The sequence below is a fragment of the Macaca fascicularis genome, chromosome 10, assembly GCF_037993035.2.
Source record: "Macaca fascicularis isolate 582-1 chromosome 10, T2T-MFA8v1.1".
Classification (NCBI taxonomy): Eukaryota; Metazoa; Chordata; class Mammalia; order Primates; family Cercopithecidae; genus Macaca; species Macaca fascicularis.
Genome location: NC_088384.1, coordinates 63,689,637 through 63,716,280, shown reverse-complemented (window position 1 = coordinate 63,716,280; position 26,644 = coordinate 63,689,637). Strand labels below are relative to the sequence as shown.

Here is a 26,644-nt window from a genome sequence, read left to right as displayed (position 1 = left end):
GGTTTCTTAGCTGGAGAGTGATGGTGCACGTGGGGGTAGGAACGGGGTGTCAGTGAGGGTGGAAATGCCTTCCTGGTTTTTGGGATGAGCAGGCCATAAGGTGCTGTGAGAACTAGAATCCTGATGCCTGGAATAGGTTGCAAGTGTCCTGAGAGAGGCCTGAAACGCCCACGGAGGTCACTCTCACCTTGTAAGGTCAGGGGCTGGTGAACTTGGGGCATCCTGCCAATCGCCAGTGAGTCCCCCACCATTCTGAGGGCAGATACCCACATGCACTCCAAAGGGAGTGTCCACACTCGCTCTTCCATGAGCAGTGGTTTAGGGTCCTGGGCACCAGCTCTGTCCTCACTGTGCAGCCATGGAGGGGGCGGGGATCCCCACACCCAGATGTGAGACCACGGGTGTGCAGACACCATGGAGCCTTACAAGTGTGTATTTTCTAGTTGAATCCCCAGTGGCCTGGGATGGCCTCCCTTCCCAGGTGGAGAGAGACGGGAATATCAAGACATAGCCAGGTGAAGAGAAGTACATGTGGGCTCCAGGCTGCGGAGCCCCGAAGACGTCAACGTGTTGCTGAGGCCAGAGTGAAACCGGAGGGCCCGGAGGGACTGGCTGGCCAGCCCACAGCCGCAGCTCACAGCTCTCTGAGGGGCTCTCCCCAGGTCTCAGGTCTGAGAGGCTTTCTCTCCTGAGACCCCTTTTAAGAGTTCTGTCTCACTCAGCTTCTTCCTGGGCACTCGTTGGCCTGTCTGTCTCTGGGGCCACTGGGACTTGTGCGGTGTCCTGTTTGTGTTGCTGGCACTGGCACCGAACACCCATGTGGTCTCATAGGAAGGTCCCAGTAACTCCTCACTGAAATGCACCTGCTTATCCAGAAACGAGGTCCTGTATTTCTGGACTCGTTCCTTTGGATGATTAGAGAATGCTGGCAATGACCAGGACCAAGCCACTGGCCCTTTTCTGTGAAGCTGAAGGTGAGGTGGCGGACCAGGGGAAGCCCAGTGACTCTTCGGGACACAGGACACTCTCCCCAGCTCCCGCAGACCGTCCAGCTGAGTGCTCTCCCCAGGGTCTGACTCATGCCCCTCACTGCCCGGCCTACTCAGCCACATGCTCTAAAGGTCCTGTGCGACCTTGCTCACTGTCTCTTTCAAGCTGGGCCAGGCTCAGTGGGGCCTGCCAGTTCCCGGATCGCCTGCTGGGCTTCGGGATCACATCCTCAGGACACTCCCTGTTCTCCCTGCTTGGCATTTCCCATGGAGACTCCCCAGACAAGCCAGCATTCCGGGGGGTTTCCGTGTGCTGGAAAACAAGGCGGCATCCAGGAGATCAAAGGAAGACAGCAGGGGCAGGGAGGAGCCCCGGACTCAGAGCACAGTGGTCCAGTGAGTACTGTCACAGCAGTCATCAAAGGGGCAATTCTGGGCATGGGGGCAGGGGCGGGGGCGGCTGCCAGGGAATTCCAGGGCCCTCTCCGCTCCTCCCTCCCCTCCTCCAGTTTTTCCACCTGGGGGGTTCTTCTTAGCTGTCTTCAGCTGACTTTGAGTTTTGATAATCTAACGAATTAATCTCATAGAGACTATGGCAAACTTAAACTGAGAAAGAGAAATTACAATTGAATTAAAAATGACAAAAGGGGAAATAAAAATACAAACATTACCACTAAATATATGAGGCCTAAATCAGGGGTGGCTCATACCACGTGCAAATCGGAAGGCCCCTGGGCTGTTTCTCCTCCCTCCTGTGGGTCCAGCTGGTCCCTCACCCTGGCTGGGTCGGGGGTGCTGCCCTGGGCCTGGGAGCTTTGCTCTGAAGAGGAAGTGCTGCCTCAGTCACCCTCAGCAGTCCTCCTGTTCGCTGGCCTCTGCGGACACACCTGCCTTCCCTCCTCAGTGGGCGTTTGCTAAGCTTCTGCTGTGCTCCCAACGGAATCCTCTCCCATCCAACGCAGCCCAGTGTTTTCTTTCCTATGTACTTTAGTTTTCAAAAAACTTTAAGTTAATTTAAATTTAAAAGAGTACAAAAATGTCATAATACCACTTCTTTTTTGTTTTTAAAAATTTCTGTAGAGATGGAGTCTCACTATGTTTCCCAAGCTGGTCTCGAACTGGCCTCAAGTGATCCTCCTGCCTCAGCCTACAATTCCACTTTTACTAAGTGAAATGTAGGTTTCAACACCATAGAAACTCCAAATACCAGTGGCTTAAGTAAACTGGTGTTGCTTTCTCTTTCATGATGCTGACAATGGCTAGAATTCTTACAAGCCTCACTGCCTCCTTGACTCCAGGACCTTGTCCTGATGGACTGTAGTTAATTAAGTCCTTCCTGATTTAACTGGGAATGGTGAAATAGGGTGGAGTTTGTAGGGTCAGGTGCTTGTGATGATAACTAACAGACTGTGGTTAATTGAAGCATTCCCTACTGACTAGATTTTACACTGGGTTGATTCCATTCGTTTCCTCTTAAATTGGGGTTGCAACGGGCGCCTTTGTCCCAGTTTTCATGTGCACCTGTGTGAGAGCTTCTCTAGGGTAGGCCACAAAGAAAATTGCAGGCATATGAGATAGTCTCCTTTCAGCTTTATTAGGGACTGCTGTGCTGATGATTTCCTTTTCTTTTTTCTTTTTTGAGACAAGGGCGTGGGGGGTCTCACTATGTTGCTTAGGCTGGTCTTGAACTCCTGGGCTCAAGTGATCCTCTCGCCTCCGCCTCCCAAAGTGCTAGGATTACAGGCACGAGCCACCACGTGCGGCCTGATTCCTTTCACCATATAGATTTTTCTTAAAAATTGAAGACAGTTTAATGTATCAATGTTTTGTTTAGGGTATGTGCTTTTGTATTTTTCAGTTTAACAATCCTTTCCTATGCTCTTCTGTGTTCTCTTTCACCATGTTCTTTCTTTTACTTTTCACACTTAGGTGTGCTATCCAACCGGAGGCTGAGTGTGTGTGGTGTGAGGTCAGAATCCCAGGGTCGATCCTCTCCCCCACCGCCTAGGTGCACAGCTGGCTTTTCCAGCATTGACGATGGAGCAGCGCATTCTCCACACTCTGATTCCAACAGCATTTCTATCGTAGTCCCTTTCCCCCAAAAGGCTGGCTGCCTTTGAGTCTCTTTTCTATTGGACTGGCTGTATGAAGGAGGCACAGGCCTGAGCTAAGAAAGTCATTGTTTGATCTTGGCCAGGAAAGGAAGAAAAATTATTGAGCACATCCCAGGCCTAGGCACACTTCCTGGGCCCTGCCTGCTAGAATAGATGGGTCTGTTCCCTGGTTCTAGCCCCTGACTCGGTGCCACAGCCTCCCATCCTCGGGCTGCTGCTCTCTGCTAAGATCCTCTCTTTGGGCATATGGTCTGAGTTTGGATCCCAGCTTTTCAGAAAAGCTTCATGTATTGGCCGTGATTATTGATGCTACTGTTATCACAAGCTCCTCACCCTGCAAGCTCACCCTCTTCCTTCATTCTTTGGAAACATGAGATTGGTTCTTGCAGGCAGCTTTTCTTCCTAGGAAGCTGAAATTACCTTTTTGATGCAGACAAGCACTTGTCCTGAAGAGTAAGGGGAGGAACCAGATGTCTATCACTGAGAGGCGGGAGTGCAGAACTGCAGACAGGATAAATGGGGCGATCTTGACTGATTGCAAGGAAATAGTACCATTATTGGCTCTAATTGTAGAGGCTGGAGTCTTTAGATGACTTGTATGGTTTACAGACTCCACGGAAGGAGGCAAAGCAGTAGCTGAGGAGGTCTTTGGAATTGGGCACACGTGAGTTCAGGTCTCATTTGCACCTTTTGCTAGTTGCATTTCCTGGGGGCACAATTCTACTTCATGTGAGCTTCTGTTTCCACAACAGTGCAGTTGAACTCTTGTGGTATTTCCTTCACTGAGCTGTCATGAAGATGAATGGGGAGATGTATGGAAGGCACTGGCAGGAGGCCCAGCAGGACCAGGCCCTCCAGAGACAGTGTTTGTGCTGCTCATTCTCATCACCAGTTCTGGGGGGAGCATCCCTCACAAGCCAGGCTTGTTGATAACAACCTTCTCAGCAGGCAAATGGCAGAGGAGCTGCAGAGGGACCCAAATGTCCAGGCCCCCACCAGGGGTAGGCAGGCAAAAAAGAGGAGCAGACGATTCCATGGCTCGTCAGCAATTACCAGGCTGTCTGGGATAGTGTCGACAAGGCACAGAAAAGGAATTGCATTTTACTGTTTGGCTTTGAGTTTAGACTTTTGGTCCAAGTCAGGTTGGGGTCAGAACTCAAGAGAGTTTCTTCTGGAGAATTAAATATAATGATTGTCTCTTCGAAAGGCTCTGACAACCAGACTCACTTTCCCAAGCTTCATTTGAAAGTGTTGAGATGCTTGGGTTCACGTCCTTGTGTTCTGCCTTGCAGATGGGAAACCTGGTGCACGTCAGCATTCCGAAGCCCCCTTTCCTCACCTATGGTTTTGGATCAAGTTTAGCTGAGAGATCGTATACAGTGACATTGTGTGACCTCTTACAGTACGATTTGACTGTTTGCTGTTAGAAGACCCACTATCCCCCATCCTCATTCTAAAGTCAAAACAGCCTCTGGGCTCCTCTTTTTCTCTATTGGGAGCAAGTTTTATTTTAACATAAAGTCAGGGATATGCGCCAAAGGTAATCATCAGCTGAGATCCTCAAAACCTTTCATTCCAACCACTCTAATTTCTGTCACAATGGCCCCTTGTCACTGTGAGCCTTTCTGTAGAGGGTATGTGGGGCTGTCCTGCCTCTGACCACTTCATACACACTGATCACAGTGTTCTCAATACTTTTCATTTTGACACTTGGACAATGTTTACCTCTACTTCTTTGAAAACATTCTCTTTAGACTTGGCCAATTTGACAAACGTGTTCTTTCTGCCTTCTTTAGTGGTTGTCCAGGCATGGACAACAGCGGCTTTCTCCTGGAACTGATTCCATTCAGGGTCCTTTTGGATCTCTTGCAATAGTTTTCCTTTGATTCAGCCAAATTTTCCACTTCTTCAATAAGTGTTATTTAGAGATCAACCTCAAATCTCCAACATTGGCACTTATTTTGAAACCTTAAGCAGTTCAACCCATGCGAGAGATAATACTTCCTTTTGGGGGACAAAAACCGATTCAGTCTATTTTCCACTGTCTACTTTTCCAGACACATCAGTGATTCTTGACACATTAATATCTACCTTAAGCCTCACCACAATCTATGTGATTTTAGGCTAAGGAATTAGATTTGGGATATGTTTCTCCAACATCCACATACAGTGGTTCAAGACAAAAGATAACCTATATCAATATTTAAATCTAAATGCCTAATATTGGAGGTGGGGTTATATGTGGATGGGTCAATTGCCATCTTCCACATCACAGGCCGGACACATATTCTGTGAAAAGGCAAGTACAGTTATTGGTGGGTAAGCCTACGGTCTAGAGAAGGTGTGAGGTAAGACGCCAGGAGAACTAGAACATAGCAACCTGCTCCTGAGAACTGAAACAGAAGCTTGGAGCAGATGGAGACTTGGATTTTTGTCTTAAGCTCATCTGCAATTTCTATCATGTGCAGACAGTACTTTGATAATAATAAAATAATGTTTCTTTTTTATTTTAGCTTTGAATTCAGAGTCTTTAACACCCAAAAGGGTGATATGGGTTGGGGGCCAGCGGTAGGAGGATTGGGTGGGTTGAGAGGACTTGCTCCTTAGGGGTGCTCCACCACGGACACTCAGATGAGAAGTGGATGGGAGGAGAGGAAAGCTCCCAGAAAATCCAGTGGGTCATGTGGGAAGTAATTTGTGGCACTTGTTTTTAGGTTTACCAGATTAAATGGTCTAAGATAATCATGGGGGATATTTCATCCACTGCCACACATTTCAAGAGCTTAAGGCTAGAGTCTTTGAAGTCAAATTCTAGGCTGTAGAATATGCCTGCAGGGCTCCCCACCCAGTACCCCATCTCTGTGTTCCCCACTCTGTTTCAGGATATTTTTCTACAGGGCTTGCACATTCTCATGAGATTGTAAGATCGCTTAGAAAAACTGAATTCAGAGCAATGCCTACTCACCCTGGTTTGCGTACACACACACATACACCCCAAAAAAGCAAAACATAAACAACAAAGACTCCTTGGTGGAACTTCAGAGCACTAGACTCAGCCCTGGGTCAGGTGGGCTCTGCCCCAGAGCCTTTTGTGTTTTACTGTGTACTTAGAAGGGTATCAAAGTCCTGGAAGTGCGGCTGGTCTCCATGTTGGCTTGGGTCCTGGAAGAGATGACCAAAGGCTATTTGCCAACAGAGAGACCATAGAACCCTACAGGACTCAAGCTTAAATCCTCCAACTACAAATTTTAAATTATTAATACTTCCAATGGACTTGTTTGTGTTTCCTTGCGAGAACCAACAATACTCAAATCTGGCTGCCCGTCTAAGCCACTTGGGGAGCTTAATCTGTAGATGTTCATACGAATTCTGAAGCCTTACCTGATGAATTCAATGCCTGCAATGAGACCTGGGAACCAGATCTTGAACAGCCATGGCGCCTTCTGCAGGCTGGCCTTTGGTAACCACTGGGGGTTGATCCAAAGGTCTTTCTGAGCTCTCCTGACCCAGGATCCTCTGATTCAATGAATGCACCCCTAGCAGGGCAACAAACTGCATGCCCACCTGCCCATCAGTGCATCCTGCCTGCACCTCGCCTCTCCCAAGCTGTGGTTGCTTCTGAGAACTGAAAGCACTCCTCTCATTAGAAGAGCCCAGGACCGGCCCTGCCTCTCACTGGGACTCCTTTGGATCCCAGCTCAGCAGGATCCTGCAGGAAGAGAGTAGGGTCTGTTGCCTGGGGGTAAATCTGTGCTCCAAACCCTGATGGTTTCCACTAGAAGGCCCTGCCTGTTCCAATCTTGGTGACGGGTAATGACCTTGCCCTTCAGGAAATTGTTTCTGGCATAAAATGAGACTTCCGTGCCTGTGACTACTGAAAAGGATGTGACAGATGCAAGAAATACTCCGAAGGAAAAAGTAATTTAGCTTAATGTAAAGGGTTTTTCGGTGGTAAAATATACATAATAAAAAGCTTACCATTTTAACGATTTTTAAGTTTATACTTCAGTGGCATTAAGTACATTCACATTGTTGAGCTGCCATCACCAGCATCCATCTAAAGAGCATTTTCATCTTCCCAAACTGAAGCTCTGTCTCATTAAACAATGACTACCATTATCCTTACCCCCAGCCCCTGGAAACCACCATTCTACTTTCTGTCACTATGAATTTGACTATTCGAGTTACCTCATATACATGAAATCAGACAGTGTTGGTTTTTTTTTTGTGACTGGCATATTTCACTTAGCATAATGTCTTCAAGGTCCATTAATGTTGCAGCAAATGTCAGGAGATCCTTCCTTTATAAGGCTGAATAATATTCTGTTGTATGTGTATAGTACATTCTGTAAATCCACTCATCATCCATCAATAAACTCTTGGGTTGGTTCCACCTTGGCTGTGGACATGGATGTGCAAATATTATGTTTGAATCCCTGCTTTCACTTCTTTTGGGTATATATCCAGAAGTAGAATTTGAATCAAATGGTAATTCTATTTTTATTTTTGTTATACTTTAAGTTCTAGGGTACATGTGCACAACATTCAGATTTGTTACATATGTATACATGTGCCATGTTGGTTTGCTGCACCCATCAAGTCGATATTTACATTAGGTATTTCTCCTAATATTATCCCTCCCCCACTCCCCCACCCTCTGACAGACCCCCGTGTGTGATGTTCCCCTCCGTGTCCATGTGTTCTCATTGTTCAACTCCCACCTATGAGTGAGAACAGACGATGTTTGGTTTTCTGTCCTTGGGATAGTTTGCTGAGAATAATGGTTGCCAGCTTCATCCATGTCCCTACAAAGGACATGAACTCATCCATTTTTATGGCTGCATAGTATTCCATGGTGTATGTTTGCCACATTTCCTTAATCCAGTCTATCATTGGTGGACATTTGAGTTGGTTCCAAGTCTTTGCTATTGTGAATAGTGCCACAATAAACATATGTGTCCATGTGCCTTTAAAGTAGCATGATTTATAATCCTTTGGGTATGTACCCAGTAATGGGATCACTGGGTCAAATGGTATTTCTAGTTCTGGATCCTTGAGGAGTTACCACACTGTCTTCCACAATGGTTGAACTGATTTACACCCCCACCAATAGTGTAAAAGTATTCCTATTTATCCACATCCTCTCCAGCATCTCTTGTTTCTTTTTTCATGATTGCCATTCTAACTGGTGTGAGATGGTATCTCATTATGGTTTTGATTTGCCTTTCTCTGATGACCAGTGAAGATGAGCATTTTCTCATGTGTCTTTTGGATGCATAAATGTCTTCTTTTGAGAAGTGTCTGTTCATATCCTTTGCCCACTTTTTGATAGAGTTCTGTGTTTTTTTCTTGTAAATTTGTTTATGTTCTTTGTAGATTCTGGACATTAGCCCTTTGTCAGATGGGTAGATTGCAAGACTTTTCTCCCATTCTGTAGGTTGCCTGTTCACTCTGATGATAGTTGTTTTTTTTTTTTTTTTTGGTTGTTTGTTTGTTTGTTTGTTTGTTTGCTGTGCAGAAGCTCTTTAGTTTAATTAGATCTCATTTGTCTATTTTGGGTTTTGTTGCCATTGCTTTTGGTGTTTTAGTCATGAAGTCTTTGCCCATGACTATGTCCTGAATGATATTGCCTAGGTTTTCTTCTAGGATTTTGATTGTTTTAGGTCTTACATTTAAGTCTTTAATCCATCTTGAGTTAATTTTTGTATAAGGTGTAAGGAAGGGATCCAGTTTCAGCTTTCTACATATGGCTAGCCAGTTTTCCCAGCAACATTTATTAAATAGGGAATCCTTTCCCCATTGTTTAGTTTTGTCAGGTTTGTCAAAGATCAGATGGCTGTAGATGTGTGGTGTTATTTTCTGAGGCCTCTGTTCTGTTCCCTTGGTCTATATATCTGTTTTGATACCAGTACCATACTGTTTTGGATACTGTAGCCTTGTAGTATAGTTTGACAACAGGTAAATACAATGCCTCCAGCTTTGTTCTGTTGGCTTAGGATTGTCTTGGCAATGCGGGCCCTTTTTTGGTTCCATATGAACTTTAAAATAGTTTTTTCCAATTCTGTGAAGAAAGTCATTGGTAGCTTGATGGGGATGGCATTGAATCTATAAATTGCCTTGGGCACTATGGCCATTTTCACGATATTGATTCTTCCTACCCACGAGTGTGGAATGTTCTTTCATTTGTTTGTGTCCTCTTTTATTTCATTGAGCAGTGGTTTGTAGTTCTCCCTGAAGAGGTCCTTCAAATCCCTTGTAAGTTGGATTCCTAGGTATTTTATTCTTTTTGTAGCAATTGTGAATGGGCAGTCACTCATGATTTTGCTCTCTGTTTGTCTGTTATTGGTGTATAGGAATGCTTGTGATTTTTGCACATTGACTTTGTATCCTGAGACTTTGCTGAAGTTGCTTATCAGCTTAAGGAGATTTTGGGCTGAGATGATGGGGTTTTCTAAATATACCATCATGTCATCTGCAAACGGGGCAATTTGATTTCCTCATTTCCTAATTGAATACCCTTTATTTCTTTCTCTTGCCTGATTGCCCTGGCCAGAACTTCCAACACTATGTTGAATAGGAGTGGAGAGAGAAGGCATCCTTGTCTTGTGCCAGTTTTCAAAGGGAATGCTTCCAATTTTTGCCCATTCAGTGTGATACTGGCTGTGGGTTTGTCATAAATAGCTCTTATTATTTTGAGATATGTTCCATCAATACCGAATTTATTGAGAGTTTTTAGCATGAAGGGCTATTGAATTTTGTTGAAGGCCTTTTCTGCATCTATTGAGATAATTATGTGGTTTTTGTCTTTTGTTCTGTTTATGTGATGGATTATGTTTATTTGTGTACATTGAACCAGCCTTGCATCCCAGGGATGAAGCCAACTTAATCGTGGTGGAAAACTTTTTTGATGTGCTGCTGGATTTGGCTTGCCAGTATTTTATTGAGGATTTTTGCATCGATGTTCGTCAGGGATATTGGTCTAAAATTCTCTTTTTTTGCTGTGTCTCTGCCAGGCTTTGGTATCAGGATGATGCTGGACTCATAAAATGAGTGAGGGAGGAGTCGCTTTTTTTCTATTCATTGGAATAGTTTCAGAAGGAATGGTACCAGCTCCTCTTTGTACCTCTGGTAGAATTCAGCTGTGAATCTGTCTTGTCCTGGACTTTTTTTGGTTGGTAGGCTATTAATTATAGCCTCAATTTCAGAGCCTGTTATTGGTCTACTCAGGGATTCAACATCTTCCTGGTTTAGTCTTGGGAGGGTGTATGTGTCCAGGAATTTATTCATTTCTTCTAGATTTTCGAGTTGATTTGCGTAGAGGTGTTTGTAGTATTCTCTGGTAGTAGTTTGTATTTTTGTGGGATCGGTGGTGACAATCCTTTACCATTTTTTACTGCATCTATTTGATTTTCTCTCTTTTCTTCTTTATTAGTCTTGCCAGTAGTCTAACAGTTTTGGTGATCTTTTCAAAAAAACCAGCTCCTAGATTCATTGATTTTTTGAAGGGTTTTTTGTGTCTCTATCTTCTTCAGTTCTGCTCTGATCTTAGTTATTTCTTGCTTTCTGCTACCTTTTTGAATTTGTTCGCTTTTGTACTTTTGCGAATTTGTTCGCGGATGCCCCTCCCCCAGCGAGGCTGCTCCCTTGCAGTTCAATCTTGGACTGCTATGCCAGCAGTGAGCAAGGCTCCGTGGCATGGGACCCACTGAGCCAGGCACGGGATATTATCTCTGGGTGTGCCATTTGCTAAGACCATTGGAAAAGTGCAGTATTTGGGTCACAGTGTCCCAATTTTCCAAGTACAGTCTGTCACAGCTTCCCTTGGCTAGGAAAGGGAAATCCCCCAACCTCTTGTGTTTCCCAGGTGAGGCTATGCCCTGCCCTGCTTCAGCTTGCCCTCCCTGCACTGCACCCACTATCCAACCAGTCCCAATGAGATGAACCAGGTACCTTAGCTGGAAATGCAAAAATCACCTGTCTTCTGTGTTGATCACGCTGGGAGCTGCAGACAGGTGCTGTTCCTATTCAGCCATTTTGGAATGGCCACCCATATTTAGAACTTTCAAAGGCAACCTGGAAAGGGTGGTTTCACCAGATCCCATGATGAATGAGAAGGGGCAAGTTAAACACAGCTCCTGACTCCTAGCTTCAGTACCTTCCTCTGGGATACCTCATCTCTATCCAGATATTAGGGGAAGACTAATTTTACTCAAACAACAGTCTTTTAAAAATACATTTTCTGAAATCGGACTGCTCCAACCCACGTCTGCCTCCTGGATTCCATGCAGGGAATGGAGGTGGACACAAGAAGCCCCACAATGCACCAGGCCTAGCTCCCTAACTCTGTGAGGCCCCGCCCACTCTGACTCTGAGCTTGGCCATGTGACCTGCTTTGGACAGTGAGACTTAAGAAGGTGGGAGTCTGACTGGGGCCAGGTCACACCTGGGCGCTGGGCTCCTAGAATGATCTTAGAACTAGTCTTCATGTAAAAGTATCCTCGCACCTTCTTTTAAGATGAAAGACCACCTGGAAAGAAATGCCCACTGTTGCAACTGAGCACATTTCCAGCCTACCCCACCTGAATGCAGCCCCTTAGTGAACCCAACAAGACTAGCGGAAGAGCCGCAGATAGCTCCAGAGTCATGAGAATCCACACATCATGTTGCTTTCAGCCAGGAAGATTCGGGGTGGCTTCTGATGCAGCAACAGGTAACTGGTGTGTACAGGATGCTCTGAACAACCCTCCGAGCAGAGGCCCACAGTCCACCCTATGTGGGGTCCAGAAAGGGGGAAATTCCTCCTCCATAGACTGTGGTTTCTGCTGGTGTCTGCAACAGCCATGGGACATGTGGAGCCCAGCCCTATCTTTCTGAATACAGCCTACATTTCATGCTCTCCATCTGCCTTCTCACCAGTTTCCATCCTCTTTTCATAGCACTAGAACTATCAAACCCATCAAGCTGCCCCCAGAGGAACAGCCTTTCAAAAGATCTTAAATAGGTCTGGGACCATGTGCACTCGGGATTGCAAAGAAATTTGCAGAGGCAGAACAGTCCAAACTCTCACCCCAAAGGCCAAGCCAGAGCTCACCTGCCTGCAGGATGCACCAGGGAGGGCAGGGACAGGTAGGGAGAAGTTTAGATGCCAAGTACTCTTCCGAGTTTCAATTTAAGGACACTTAAAGCCATGGAGGGCTGTGAGCCAAGGATCACAATCTGATTTGTGGCAGTGAGTAGAACAGCACAGGAGTGGAGGCATAGAGTACAGTGAAGATTCCTCAAAGATTGGACAGTCACAAGACAGCCGTGAGCGTTCTCATAGCTGTGGCAGTGTGGAGGACACACTGGAAATACAGGTAACAGAATGTCACAGGACTTCAGTTTTTATTGGTTAGTGAACAATGAGAAATAAGCAGGAAACACGATGGATGGATACATAGATGGATAGATTAAATAAATCTGATAGGTAAATAGATAGATTCCATTTGTAAACCAAGAGTATCTGAGACAGGTCTCCATCAATTTAGAATGTTTATTTTTCCAAGGTTAAGGACACTCCCATGACACAGCCTCAGGAAGCCCTGATTACATGCATCCAAGGTGTTCGGGTTACAGCTTGTTTTATATATTTTAGATAGTCATGAGACATCAATCAGCATATATTAGATATACATTGGTTCGGTCTGGAAAGGCAGGAGAACTGGAAGTTGGGAGGGGGCATCCAGGTCATAGGTAGATAAAAGACAAATGGTTTCATTCTTTTGAGTTTCTGATTAACCTTTAACTGAATAAGTGATTTACAATATTTAGTGAAACAACAGGGCAAAGGAAGCAATCAGATAATGCATTTATCTCACAATCTCATGTGAGCAGAGGGATGACTTTGAGTTCTGTCCGTCCTTTCTCCACAAGGAATTTCCTTGTGGGCAAATTGTGAGGGAGGATGTAGTTTTTAAATCTTTGTAGCTACCTTATTTGGGAATAGAATGAGAGTCAGGTTTGCCCGATGCAGTTCCCAACTTGACTTTTCCTTTTGGCTAAATGATTTAGGGGTCCTGAGATTTATTTTCCTTTTACACCTAGATAGCCAGATTACTTAGGAGGTTAGATTAATTGGCAGATTGATAGCTAGAAATATAGATATGCCAGGCACTGGAGCAAGCTCTTCACAAGCATTTCATTAGATTTCCCTGGCACCCCTATGAGTCAGTGTGGTACATTATTGGGGCATATTAGATTATTCTTCTAAATACTCACTCCCTGTCCTCTACCCTCCGTGGCAGAGTGTACTTCTCGACCACTTCCCTTGGGGCTGGCCGTGTGACTTGCTTTAGCCAAGGGAGAGTTGCAGGTGTGAAGTAACCAGAAGCTTGAAATACTTTCGTGCAATTCAGCTTGCCTTCTTGTGCACTGCTCTTGGCATATGAGAATATGAAAAATGTCAGCCATTGGTCCCTGGAGAAGGATGACAGATGTGGACCAGAGCCAGCCCAGACAATCCCATCCCAGGTCAGTGACTCCCAGCTGGACTGCAGATGTGAGCAAAATAACTGGTCGATGCCATAGGCCAATGAGGTCATGCAGCACCTTACTACACAGCCCATTGTCATAATAACTCATGGATACTGGGAATCATGGTATTCCTGTTTTTAAAATGGCAAGACTGAAGCACTGGGAGATTTAATAATTTGCTGGTGGTCACAACTACATCTCTGGGCAGAACCATGGAGAATAGTGTGGCTATTAACTAAACTGCGGATACACGATGGGAGGCAGGGGTGTGGGCCAAAATGATTGTAACACTGGACATGCTGAATTGTTGGAGCCTGCAGGATGTCCAGTGATGACATTATGGGCAAGAGGATGTGCAGCTTCACTGCTTGAAGCCTGAGCTTGGTAGAGATGATTCGAGACTATTGCAATAGGTGTAAAGACTCTCACAATGAGATGGAGAATGAGCTGAACTCTCAATAAAAGGTGAAGTGGGATTTACAGACAAGGATCAGGGTGGTGGGGTTAATAGATGGGAATTACTAAGCAGAGACAACAAAGGTAGGAGTTTCTGGATAAACTGACCTAACAATATTGTTGCTAAAGGCAGGACAAAGCCTTACACATCAAAGTTAAGGAATGAAGAACTTGATCAGATGTTGAGAGTGATCAGATAACAAGGGTGGGAGGATTCTTTCTAAACTGACTTAGCAGGATTCTTTCCTAAAACTGGGCAATGCAGCCCTCGCAAGAACAGGAGGTAGGGGCTGGGGGACTAGGGTTGAGGACTAGGGGAGATGAAGGCTCAGAGGAGCCTAACTAAGTTTTGGTCAAGGTGAGTCTTGTCGCTGGATCCAGCTCCTCTGTGAAAAGAGGAGAGAGCAGGCAGGGTCACAGGAAGGGCAGGGCTGTCCTGATGGCCTCTGGCCCCAGCTCCAGCACTCAGTGATTGAGTTTAGCAGGATTCCAAGCAGGAACAGGAACCACTCTCCACCGTCACTGCACTTTGCTAAAGGAATTGATGTTTAAGGTTACACAAACAGTGACAGGGAAGTGCCAACAGTGACCCAAACAGGATAAGAAAATCTGACCACTCAGCGATGTCAAGGAGATTACTCACCTCCTCAGAGTCATCTGTTTTCCTCGGGTCCAGGCCCCTGCAGGCTGCAGCCCAGGGAGTCAGACGGATCCCTGCCTGCAGCAGCCAGCCGCCCGAGATCCCGGAGGCCGCCTCTACTCCCCTCCACTCCTATGTAGTTCTTCAGTCACTGAATCTGCACTGACAAATACTCTTTTTGAAAAATAAATGTTAACTTGCATTCCAAAACTACGAATACTGTTCATCTACTGGTCCCTGAGAGGAAGGATTCTCTTTCTCTCCATGAAGTGCAAAACAATAGGACCTCAGGCACTGGGCTCTGCCCTGTCGCCTTTTCTTGCGGGAGCTACCAGCTGGCTTCCCCATGAGTATCACAGCTTCCTAATGATGTGGAAGAGCCAAATGTGTTACCGACATTGGCTCACAGTTTAGAACATCCATGTGTCCGCCATGTTTGAGGAGAGGGAGAAAAGAAGGAGCGATGGAGTGTGAACGAGACGAGCTTGACCCCAGAGAATTCCAGGCACTCCGTAAAGGGGGCTCCTGGGCTTCCCATTTGAGAAGCCACCAAATCCTGTGGCTGCTCAGTCTCAGCTCCTACCATAGGCCAAAGTGTTAGTTGCTCAAAACCCAGATGTGCAGAATCTCAACTCTTGGCCAGCTTGTCCTCACCACTTGCACCTTTAGGTGATGCTTTCTGCGCTTAGTCATTTGTTTATTATAGTGTTGTTTAGTGTTCACTTATTACTGGTCATTTATTACAGAGAACCTCTGCCACTCACCTAATTTCTCATCCTGCTAATTCAGATGATCGGATCAGTAGTCACCCACGCAGCCTAGGGGAACACAGCTTTCTCTTTCGTCACGTGGCAGAAGGAAAACATGCCCCCTCCTGGGCAGCTGGACTCCTCCAGGTTACATGGGAGCTGGAGGCCCCAGGCTTGTTCCTCAGTCCATGGTTGCTATCTGGCCCCCTCCTAGTGTGTCCTTAAAACTGTGGACTATAGAAGTCAGGGAACAAAGTGTTCTGTCATTGTTTTGAGATGGGGGTTTCACTGTTTCACAGGCTGGAATGGAACTCCTGGACTCAAGGAATCTTCCTGACTCACCCTCCTAATTAGCTAGGATTACAGGTGCACCACCACACCTGGCTACTCCATCATTTTCAAACGTGTTGATACATCGCTGCTGAAGTCTGCTCATCTCTGCTGGTCTGAACTCTCAGACACTATGCTTTACAATGTAGCCTCTTTCTCCAGATGTACGACAGACACAACATTTGCCTACGGTCATCAAACATCTGGAGCAGCTGGCCAGCTACCCTAATCTGCCACTTCCTAGCACTCCTTACTGGACATCACACTTGTACCTACTCCTAAGAGCAACCTACACTGGTATCTTTCCTACTGGGATTAGAGAGGTTGCTGCATCAGGACAGCTGACCCTCCAGGCAGTGCTGGCCAGTATCCTGACAGATGACCACTGGTGGTGTCATCACATATGGGGCACAGGTCAGCACTCTGGCCTCCCTCCCTCACACTCCACCCACCAGCACATTCTCGCTATTTGGGTTACCTGCATCTCCCTTCCACTGATTTAAAAAAAAAAATACAGGATTCTTGACATTCAGCTTACCCTCTGCACAGCATGTCTTCCTGAGTATGGACTCCCAGCTCTCCCGAGAAAGTGGGAGCCACAGAGGAGAACTAACTCCTACCATTTGGAGATGACCATTCTGCTCACAAGCACCTGGCCAGGGGCTGCCCTCTCTTTCCCTCTCTGGGAATCTCTCCCCATGTCCTGTCTAACTAGGAGGCATATGTGCAGCCCTGTTTGAAGACCTTCCCTCCCTCACCCAGCAGTAACCACCATCCCTGGGCCACCTGCTGTATCTGCTGGGCTGCATTGCTTTTCTGATGCTGGACTCACAGTGGAGTGAGATGGTCACTGGGCCTTGGGTAACAAGGTCCCCTGTCCTAATACTGAACACGAGCACCCAAGAGTAATACTGTTCCCGCTGTCGGGTTCCTGCTGATCCAGCCCCAACCATGGCTGAGCCCCAGGATCACAGCAGGTCTGGGCTGATTCTGGCCAACACTCACCTCGACCACTCCCAGGAGAGTCCTCTGGGTGCCCTGCAAAGGCCCAGCATTTCCTGGTGTTTCTGGCCAAGCTGCCACCTCACCATAAGGGCATTTGCCACAGGGTCACCTTCAGGCGTGGAGGGTGGGGTTGAGACAAAGGGAACAGCTGTCTGTTCAGAGCCTCCTTCCACCCTCCCCACTCCTGGAGTCACTTTCCAGCCCAGGCCCGCAGCATCCCGAGCTGGGGACTTTGTCACCCCACAGGGCACCCTGCTGATCAGGTCCTCTCAGTCTGGGGAGAAGGAGAACTCACAATCCTGGTAATGAAGTAACTCAGGGGCCCCTGGAAAGCCACGATGAGCAAAGGACGAAGACACACCCAGGCTCGCTCTATAGGACTCCATTCCTGGGAAGCTCAAGGACTGGTGACAAAGGAGTCTACAGGGCCGGATGGGGAATGCCAGGGGAGGGTGGGCATGAGGGTGAGCTGCAGAGGCGGGAGTATACCGTCTGGGGCAAGGCAGATGTCACAGGTCTGGACAAAGTGGTAACACAGGTATATGCATTTATGAAATCCTCCATGTGGAGCACATACTATTAGGCATTTTGTTGTATGTAAATTCTACCTCCTTCAAGGCAATTTTTAAAATATCAGGTGAGTCTTCCAAGCAGTGCGCAGAGGAAAGGAGCCCGAAGCATGGCTCCCTAGGAGAGAAGCAAGAGAGGCCCGTGGACTCCCACATTCATCCTGTGGCTGCTGCTCCCTCTCCTGACACCCACACTGCTTGCCAGGGGTCTCTGTGTACCTTCCACCCGGCCCCACCCACAGTTACCATGAGAATCCAGGTCGTTCCCTTCCCTGCTCACACCCCCTCGAGGAGCTTCGTTTTCCTGGAGCAGACATGCCCAACCCCACCTCAGGGCCTTTGCACTGGCTGTTCCCTGCTGCCTGGGGCTTCTCAACCTCTCCAGTCTCGTAGAGACCTCCCTGACCAGGGTCCACTGATCTCTCTCTAGCCCCTGTAATATTTCACTTTCAACAAAGTGAGTATAACTCCCTGATCCTAATTGTTGATCATAACCTACCATCCCCTACACACACTGCGTAGGAATGGACTGTGCAGTTCCATAGCCACCAGCCACATGTGCCACCAGACACTTGAAATGGGGCCAGTCCAAAGTGACTCCTGGGCTAAGCGTAAAAAATACACAGGGAATTTCAAAGATTTACAAAACAAAACAAAACAAAAAAAACCACATAAACTATCTCATTAATAATTGTTCCCATTAGCTGAAATAATCTTGTGGCTATATTAGGTTAAGTAAATATTTTAAACATTACTTTCACCCATTTATTCTTATCTTTTAAAATGCATCTACGAGAAATTTTCAGTTGCTCCTGGGTTCATGTCACATCTCTGTTGGGCAGCAGCTCTGCAGCGTCACCTCTATGGCTCATCATCCAGGTTCCGTCTTCAACTCCTAGACCTCCTGGCACAGGGAGTAACTGGTGACAGGTTGGTTTACTGAATAATGAGTTATGAAAAGAGAACCCAGTGACCTTTTCCAAACAGGTTAATTCCCTTACATTTGGCAAAGAAATTCTCCATAGTAGGGTGTGGACAGGGTCTTCTGGAACCTTCTGAAATAACCTCCCTGCTCCAGAGATTCAGAGACTGTGACCAAGGGCTCCTGGATGCCCCCGATATCTGAAGACCCCGAAGGCCAAACCCTGTATTTTTCCCTTTTCTGAATAAACAGGAGGTCACATTGCTTTCATAGAGCAGTGTCAAAGGAGCAGTATCACCTCTGTGGAGACGCCAGTGACTCAAGCTTGGGAGCACCAGGGAAGAGAGGCATGGCTCCGGGAGGCTATAGTGAGGACAGGAGTGGGGAGGAGGGAGATACGGAGGAGGAGGCCTGGGAGGGGCCGGGGGAACTTAGGCAGGGTGGGAGCTTGTGGTGGTGGGGGAGTGAAAAGAGAGATGGAGAAACAGGGGATGGGCAGAAAGAGGAGGAGGAATCAGGGGCGTGGCATGGAGGGGGTGGGGCTGGGCTGCCAAAGCAGGATAAATGCACAGCTGCCTGCTGGTCTGGGCTCCCCACCTCAGGCTCTCACCCTCCTCTCCTGCAGCTCCAGCTCTGTGCTCTGCCTCTGAGGAGCCCATGGCCCAGCCCCTGTGCACCCTGCTGCTCCTGCTGGCCGCCCTGGCTGGGTCCCAGGCCTGGAGCCCCGAGGAGGAGGATAGGGTGATCCCAGGTGGCATCTATGATGCAGACCTCAATGATGATGAAGTACAGCATGCCCTTCACTTCGCCATCAGCGAGTACAACAAGGCCACCGAAGATGAGTACTACAGACGCCCACTGCGGGTGCTGCGAGCCAGAGAGCAGGTGGGTGCTGCCACCACCCGAGAGGTCCTGAGTTCCAGCCTGGTTTGTCATGCAACTCCCAAGAGCATTCCCAGCAAATCAACATTGACACATTCATGATCTAATGCTCAGACTCTTTCAGCTTTCCCTGACTCTCCCCTGATGGTCTTCATGCCCTAGGACGCTCCATGGCCATGCCCTGCAGCCACTGTCTGTCCCCTCAGCCTCCTTTAACCTGCAGGATCCGCTGTGTCTGTGACACGATCGTGCCATTTCCCAGGGTCCAGCAGATGTGGGTGGAGACTGTGCTGACTCTGGGTGGGCTTGATGCTGCTCAGGATGAGACCCAGGCCAGGAGACTTATCCTTTTCCCTGAGTCCTGTTGGCAGGGGCCACATGGGAACCTGGCTCCCTGTTCTGCAGAGCCCTGCTTCCCTCCCCAAGTCACGGCCCTGGGCACAACCCCTTAGGGCTAGCAGCCTTCACCCTCGGTTTCGATGGCCACCCCCTACAGCCCAGGGCAGCTGAGTCCCTGCTGGGGTGGAGCATGCCTGAGCCTGCCTCTACGAGCTGATGCAGAGTTAGACCTCAGCCAGATGTGGACACCAGTCACCCAACAGAGCATTGGATGGGGTCAGGTCAGGAGGGAGCTTCGAAGGGCTACTGGGCCCAGCTTGATGTGCATCCCATGGCAGAGCAGCAAATAGTGACACAGGCTTTGGAGCTCCTCCATCTCCTCTTAGAAATTCCAAGGAATCCAGACCAGCCCCATTTCTCCTCCTGCAGCTGTCAGCTGGGGCCCTCACCGTGCACACAAGGTGCACTGCCTGGTGCAGTGGTCCCCGCTGGCCTGCACCTCCCTTTCAAGCATGACAATAACTTGGAGTGAAGCACAGGGTACTGCAGACCATCTGGCCCGGAAGCCTATTTTATATATGGATAAACTGATACTCGAGGGATCTCAGCAGTTCCTCCTGGTTCCAAGCGGCAACGTCTAGCACCCTGGTCTCAGAGTGCCTCATCCCAGGTTTCTCCACAGCTCTGCCACGTTGTGTCTGGGACAGACCCCATGCAGGGAAAGGGTTCAGTTCTAGTCTGCAATTGTAAGACACGCAGGTGTGCTGCTGACTTTAGAAAAGTAGCTCGAATCTCACACCTAAAATGGTGGCATCCGGGAGGCCCCATTGAGCCAAAGAATCTCTGTGTGTGAAGCACCTCATTTCCTACTCTTAAATGAAGGAATAAATCTAGGTTAAATGGAGGGAATGAGATTTTCGGAAGTTAGCTGAAATGTTGTCATCAGATGACAGCCTTCCTAGAAAAGATTTAGCGTTCCTTTGCCCCTGAGCCCCAGGTAGCAGAATTCAATGAATGCTTTTACCCAGCACAGAGAAAACAATGTTTAAGAGCAGGCATGAGGCCCAGCACACTGCCGGCTGACAGGAAGAGGGGACTTTGTGCCTTGTGGTGACAAATGGGCAGCTCACCAAGCCCCAAGCAAGTCCAGTGACTCAGCCACAGTGAAGTGCTGTGCGTGCATGAAACTGATGGGGAGCGCTGTCCATGCGTCCTGTTTTCTCATGTGTGTAGGTCGTGGCCGGAATGAATTACTTCCTTGATGTAGAGTTGGGCCGAACCACATGTACCAAGTCCCAGCCCAACTTGGACACCTGTGCCTTCCATGAACAGCCAGAACTGCAGAAGGTACGTTCCTGATGCGGGTCCCAGGCCAGTCATGCACTGCAGAGGAGTGTGTATGTGTCAGCCTCTGCCCTACCCATGTTTGGAGGGTGTGTATGTGTGCAGGTGGGCGTGTGGGGAGCCATGTATGCATGAATGTGTACATGTTCACGTACTTGGGGGTGTGTGCATGCAGGTGTGCATGAGGAAAGGTGCACGTGTGTACACACATGTGTCAGTGTGTGCAGGGAGGTTTAAGGGAGATGTGTGACCCTGTGTGGATGCGTGGGAGCAGTATGGGGGTTTGTACATAGATCCATGAGGACGAGGGGTCCAAGTGAGTTTACATAGTTGCCTATGTGTGTGCAGATGGGGTGGTGAGGGATGGGGGGTGATGTATTTGATTTGCTGGGAAGGCTTTAGCTTGGGCATGGTTACTGAGAGGTCAACTCTGCCTTCTTTGGGGTGTTGCCTGTCAAACAGGAAGAAGCAGCTGCTGGGCTGGGTGCTGGGCAGGGAGAAGGGGCTCTGTCTAATCCCAGCCTCAGGCACTTGCCCGCAGCCACAGCCACACTAAGCAGATTAGTCGGACCTAGAGGCCTGTTAGCTGCGTAGCCCTGGACCTGCCCCGCTCACCCAACACCAGCCTCTCCAAGGACCTGCTGGTTCTTGTGAAGTCTCCACTCAGGGGAGAGCCGCACTCCCCTTGTCACCCTTGCCCCAGCCTCAGATCTTTGAGGGGGAGTTGCCCTGCCCTGGGCTCTTCCCTCTGGCCCCTCTTAGTGCTGGCCTGGATGCTGGAGGCGGAAGGAGCTGGGGGAAGCGAGTCGCCACCCCCTGCCCTGCACCCTTGGGGCTCCAGAGGCCTTGCACGGGCTGCTCCTCAAAGGGCTGTGCTGGGACAGAAACCCTGCAGGCTGGGGTGAGGGACCAATGCTACCTGGTGACTTGGAGCCTTGGGAGGGGCGATGGAACAGTCACTATTCATTCTAGTTCGGTGCTCTGGGACTCAGCAGGGGTGGGTGTGGGCCCAGTGTCTCACCTCCGTCTTCCTCACCCAGGCTCTGACATCTCATGCCTGGGCGTCTTCCCCTTTAACTGTAACCCACACTGATTGGCCCTCTCTCTTCCCTTTCACAGAAACAGCTGTGCTCTTTCCAGATCTATGAAGTTCCCTGGGAGGACAAAATGTCCCTGGTGAATTCCAGGTGTCAAGAAGCCTAGGGATCTGTGCCAGGCCAGTCACACCAACCGCCTCCTACTCCCACCCCCTGTAGTGCTCCCACCCTTGGACTGGTGGCCTCCACCCTGGGGGAGGTCTCCCCATGCGCCTGCACCAGGAGAAAGACAGAGAAGGGAGCAGGAGGCCTTTGTTGCTCAGCAGGGGGCTCCGCCCTCCCTCCTTCCTTCTTGCTTCTTATAGTCCTGGTGTGCGGTGCACACGCCCCCATCTCCTGCAATAAAACAGTAGCATCGGCTCCCTCTAAGTTCTTGGCTGTCTGGGGATGTGCACACAGGCAGGGGTTCTGCAGTTCCTTTATGAAGCTTCCTTGTCCTGCTGGTGCGGGATCAGAGGAGTACCTGGGAGCAGATGCAGCCACAGTAAGTCTGTCAGGGGAGCTGCTGCCACTTTCGGAGACCTGAGCTTCAGAACAGGGAGAGAGCAGCCAGGGACTGGGAACCCAGGCCTTCAGCTGCAGCAGCCCTTGGTGAGGGGACCAGGGAGACGAGGGGGCCCAGGCTTCTGGCCCGGGAAGCTGGGCTGCTGTGGTCTGAGCTCCTGGTCAGAGCAGGAGGAGGGGACTGGCTGTGTCCTCAGGCAGGGGCCAGGCCTCGGTGGAGCTTGCCAGGCCATAGATTCCATCTGTGCTTCCAGAGTTGAGCAGACTCCAGGGACTGAGCTGCTCTCATCAAATCCCCTAGACACTAACTAGATAGCAATGGATGTGTGGTTCTTTCCACAAGAGACTTTAGGCCCCTACATAGAAACAAAGTCCAAAAGTGTGTGTGTGTGTGTGTGTGTGTGTGTGTGTGTGTATAATTGATTGGGAAAAATGCCAACCAGATGAAAGACGGGCGTATCACCCAGAGAAAGCAGTGCCTGCTGTCATCCATCCTGGGAGGGTGTGCCCCAGGCTGGGAGGTTGTGTCCTAGGCTAGGAAGCTGTGCCCTAGAAGAGTTTTACATGTTCACATCCAGCCGCCCTTTCTCTGGACTTGGATTTAAAACAAGTACTCAGGTCGGGCTTCTTTGTAGGGATGGAGAAGTTAAAACACGAATGGAAGTGACATGCAGTGGATACTTGTTGTTTTCAAAAAGGATGTTTTAATTAATAAATAACATCACCTTAGTGTCAAAACCATTCTTCAGAAAAGTGGTTAGTTGCGCTCCAAAGAAGAGGCTACAGTCCTAAGACCTAGCCCACCCTGCACGGCCCTTCCCTTTGCTATTTCTGGGCAGAGGGGTGCAGCCCTCAGGGCAGGTGCCTCTGGGGAAGGGCTCTCAACTGTCTTCGGTGCCTAGAGCTGCGTTGACCAAAGGTGGCTGCCATGAACACTGAGGGAGAAATGACAAAGGGGAAACTGCCCAAACAGCTCTGAGGCCCACACCCCATGTGCCGCACATAGAAAGCCAGGAGGAGGATGGTCTGGCAGGGAGAGTGGGGAGCATCTGCTTCATTTCCTCTCCACCCCCACAGGAGTTAACCAAGGTTTTGGGTTGAAGAAGGTGAAGCAGCGCCCAGGAGGTCGTGAGCTGGGGAGATTTGAGTCTGGGCCTCACCCGGTGTCGGGAGGGGGTGGGGGGTGCACACACACTGATTCAGGCTTCTGTTGGAAGAGAGGGGCTGACAGCAGAGCAGCGGGTGCCCAGGAATGGTGGTCAGGGGGGAAGTCTTCCCTGCATGGAGATCCTCGTGGTTCTCTATCTGGTGAAGGGTCTGTCTTGACATAAGCAACCACCATCCAAGGACACATGGAACAGGTGATTTCGTGTAAACCCATAACTTTTCTGACATCTCTCTTCCTGGGGAAGTGGAGGGGGAAGTCGGGCTCTGTAGAAGGCTCCCTCCACCATCTCCGTGTGTGTCTGTTCCCTCGGAGGGGAGCAGGGGGCAGGGAGGCTTGAAGGTGAGCATGTGGGTCTTTGTCTTCTGGAACAAGCTGAGGGTCTGGGCCCTTTCCGGAAACTCCTGGGTTTTTGGAGTAAAGGAGGCTCCTGAGGGTCATGTTTTGGAAGTATTGCACCCCTTCTAAAAGTTCCTTTAGCAAAAATAATGTCACAAATTCTTGCTAAAAGACTAAAGCCACTGAGGTTAGAAACTCCACCTTCAGCATAGACAAATCACTCTGGAAGGAGGGATAAGTCCATTGGAGGCCTGGAAAGCAGGAACCAGTGCAGTCATTCCTTGGGCAGGTGGATTCTCAGCACTGTGACCACAGGCAACCCAGGTTCCGTGAGGTCTAAGGCTTCCATAATACAGAGGGTTATCTGCATGAAAAATAGCATAATATAACCAATTAGAAACTAAGCACTAAAGTTAGTGTTTATTTAAGAAAGGGAAATAAGTCACAACAAATTACTCATTTTAAAGTCCTGATAAATACTACAATCATCCCAAATTCCAGAAAAATAATATACATCCTAGTGCGATCAGTCACCAAAACAGATTTTGCAGTCAACAGACTCAGGATTATTGGCTTGTAGCAAAAAGGGAATAAATTCACACCAAGAAACCTGTGATGACTCAAAAAACAACAGAAAGAGCTTATTATAAGACTGTGGGGAGGGATTTTTGAGGCTGTAGTGATGGACTCAGAGTATGGCAGGCCTTCGTGTAAAGCAGCCAGTGTCAAGTCTGGTCTGAAAAGTGGACCTAGGTCCTGTGTCCTTAGAACCCATAAAGTCCAGCCAGGTGTGGAACGTTCCATCCAGAAACCCCTTCTCTGTAGTTCTGTGCTTCTGTGTAAAGATGGACCCAGATCCCCCAGGCAGTGGGATGTTCTTCTCACTCATAAGCAAAGATTCCGACAGCCCTGACGCTAGAGAACAAGGTCTTCCATTGAGTCAGAAAGCAGCCGTCAGCCAAGGAAGAGGCTGTTTGACATTTCAAACCTGCAGCTTGAGAGAAACGTGGTTTCCTGCTCGTGATGTCACTGGCTTTGACCCCGTCAGTCCATCCATCCACCCTGCAGATGGAGGGGCAGATTTGCCCTTCCTTAATTTGTGTTCTTTTTGCTTGCTAACGTAACATTTTTATTAATTAACTACTTGACACAACAGTGTAAAAAGTTAATTCTATGTTTTCATACTCAACTATTGAGTCACTATTTGCTTCATCACATGACATTGATTTTATAATAGAATTTTCTGTAAATATAGCAGAAAGATAAACCAGTTATCCACTAAATTTGATCACTTTAAAATTCTGATAAATACTATAATCATCCAAAATTATGAAATACTACAATCAATCCTACTTGTGAAAATCATGGTTTATAACATTTTCTTTCTGCTTCAAAACTCAGATTGGTAATATTATGCAAATTTGTCTGATTGTTGTCTAATTTGGAAAAGCTTCCAGTTTTCTTTCATGTGAGTGCTAAGATTTTAGTACTTTCTAAATTTTCTTGACTTAAGATTGATGAACTTAAAGACTCTATTGACAATGCTCACTAAACACAGCATTTTAAAACTCTGTTGTGGTGGACTTCAAAATGGTGCAAATATATAGCTATATACTATACTGATTACCTCATGGAATGCACAGAAAGAATTTGTCCTGAAAGAAGCATTTCTTCAAGCCATCTTACTGTCGATCAATGTTTTGTGTCTGTGTTGTCTGGAGCTGTGAGATTTCATCAGGACAAGAGGAGGACGAATGGCAAGTCTGATCCATCGGGTCTCGGGTCTGTGCCACCTAACAGGCATATATCCTTGCTGTAGGTAGTTTCACTGCACAGATCTGCACCCTACAGATGTGGAAAATCAAGAAATTCTCTCTCATTAAATTCCCATAAAAAATAAATCAACTTGGGTCTCACTTGGGTAAAATTAAAAACAAAATAACATAAAATAAAAACAAACTGCATGGTGCACTATTGTACATACCATATTAGTGAGAACATTTTCATGAGGATTACCTCAGCATTCTTAAAGACAATAGATTCCAACCCAGTATGTCCTATCCCATCAAACTAAGCTTCATAAGCAAACAAGAAAAAAATATTTTCTAGACAAGCAGTTACTGAGAAAATTTGTTACCACTAGACCAACCTTAAGGGATGCTTAAGAGAGTTCAAAACATGGAAATAAGAGAACAATACCTACTGTTACAAAAATACAGTTAAATATAGCTCAGAGATGCTATACAGCAACCACACAATACATACTACAAAGAAACCAGCTGACAACGTCATGATAGGATCAAAAACTCACATATAAATGTTAACCTTGGGTAAGGCACAGTGGCTCAAGCCTGTAATCCCAGCACTTTGGGAGGCTGAGGCAGATGGATCACGAGGTCAGTAGTTCGATACCAGTTGTGTGGTTTTGAGTGAGTTTCTTAATCCTGAGTTCTAATTTGATTACACTGTGGTCTGAGAGACAGTTTGTTGTGATTTCTGTTCTTTTACATTTGTTAAGGAGTGCTTTACTTCCAATTATGTGGCCAATTTTATAATAAGTGTCATGTGATGCAGAGAAGAATGTATATTTTATTGATTTGGGGTGGAGAGTTCTGTAGATGTCTATTAGGTCTGCTTGGTGCAGAGCTGAGTTCAAGTCCTGGATATCCTTGTTAACCTTCTGTCTCA

General features: G+C 47.7%; 1 protein-coding gene and 1 long non-coding RNA gene across 3 annotated transcripts; one reads left to right on the top strand and one right to left on the bottom strand.

Moving 5' to 3' along the window:
* Nucleotides 1–1,246: 1,246 nt before the first annotated feature.
* Nucleotides 1,247–22,308, top strand: LOC102134315 (cystatin-SA). 2 transcript variants are annotated; one of them, XM_065522691.1, is made up of 5 exons: nucleotides 1,247–1,385; nucleotides 15,760–18,294; nucleotides 18,912–19,171; nucleotides 20,741–20,854; nucleotides 21,971–22,308. In XM_065522691.1, exons 3-5 carry the CDS (start codon nucleotides 18,944–18,946, stop codon nucleotides 22,052–22,054), a joined length of 426 nt encoding a protein of 141 aa, XP_065378763.1. In that variant the 5' UTR covers nucleotides 1,247–1,385; nucleotides 15,760–18,294; nucleotides 18,912–18,943; the 3' UTR covers nucleotides 22,055–22,308. The 2 variants fall into 2 exon arrangements, with proteins under 2 accessions (XP_065378763.1, XP_045218326.2); XM_045362391.2 differs by lacking the exon at nucleotides 15,760–18,294.
* Nucleotides 22,309–23,139: 831 nt separating this feature from the next.
* On the bottom strand, nucleotides 23,140–25,781 carry LOC141407885 (uncharacterized). Its single transcript, XR_012419065.1, has 2 exons — nucleotides 25,584–25,781; nucleotides 23,140–24,320 (listed from the first exon to the last, which is right to left on the bottom strand). It is a non-coding gene; the product is annotated as an uncharacterized lncRNA (long non-coding RNA).
* Between the last annotated feature and the right edge of the window lie 863 nt (nucleotides 25,782–26,644).

Excerpts from the sequence above, each read along its gene's own strand:
- LOC102134315 (XM_045362391.2), top strand. The coding sequence starts at position 18,944 with ATGGCCCAGCCCCTGTGCACCCTGCTGCTCCTGCTGGCCGCCCTGGCT. Across the intron at positions 19,172-20,740 it reads TGCTGCGAGCCAGAGAGCAG|GTCGTGGCCGGAATGAATTA; the intron begins GTGGGTGCTGCC and ends TCATGTGTGTAG. Across the intron at positions 20,855-21,970 it reads AACAGCCAGAACTGCAGAAG|AAACAGCTGTGCTCTTTCCA; the intron begins GTACGTTCCTGA and ends TCCCTTTCACAG.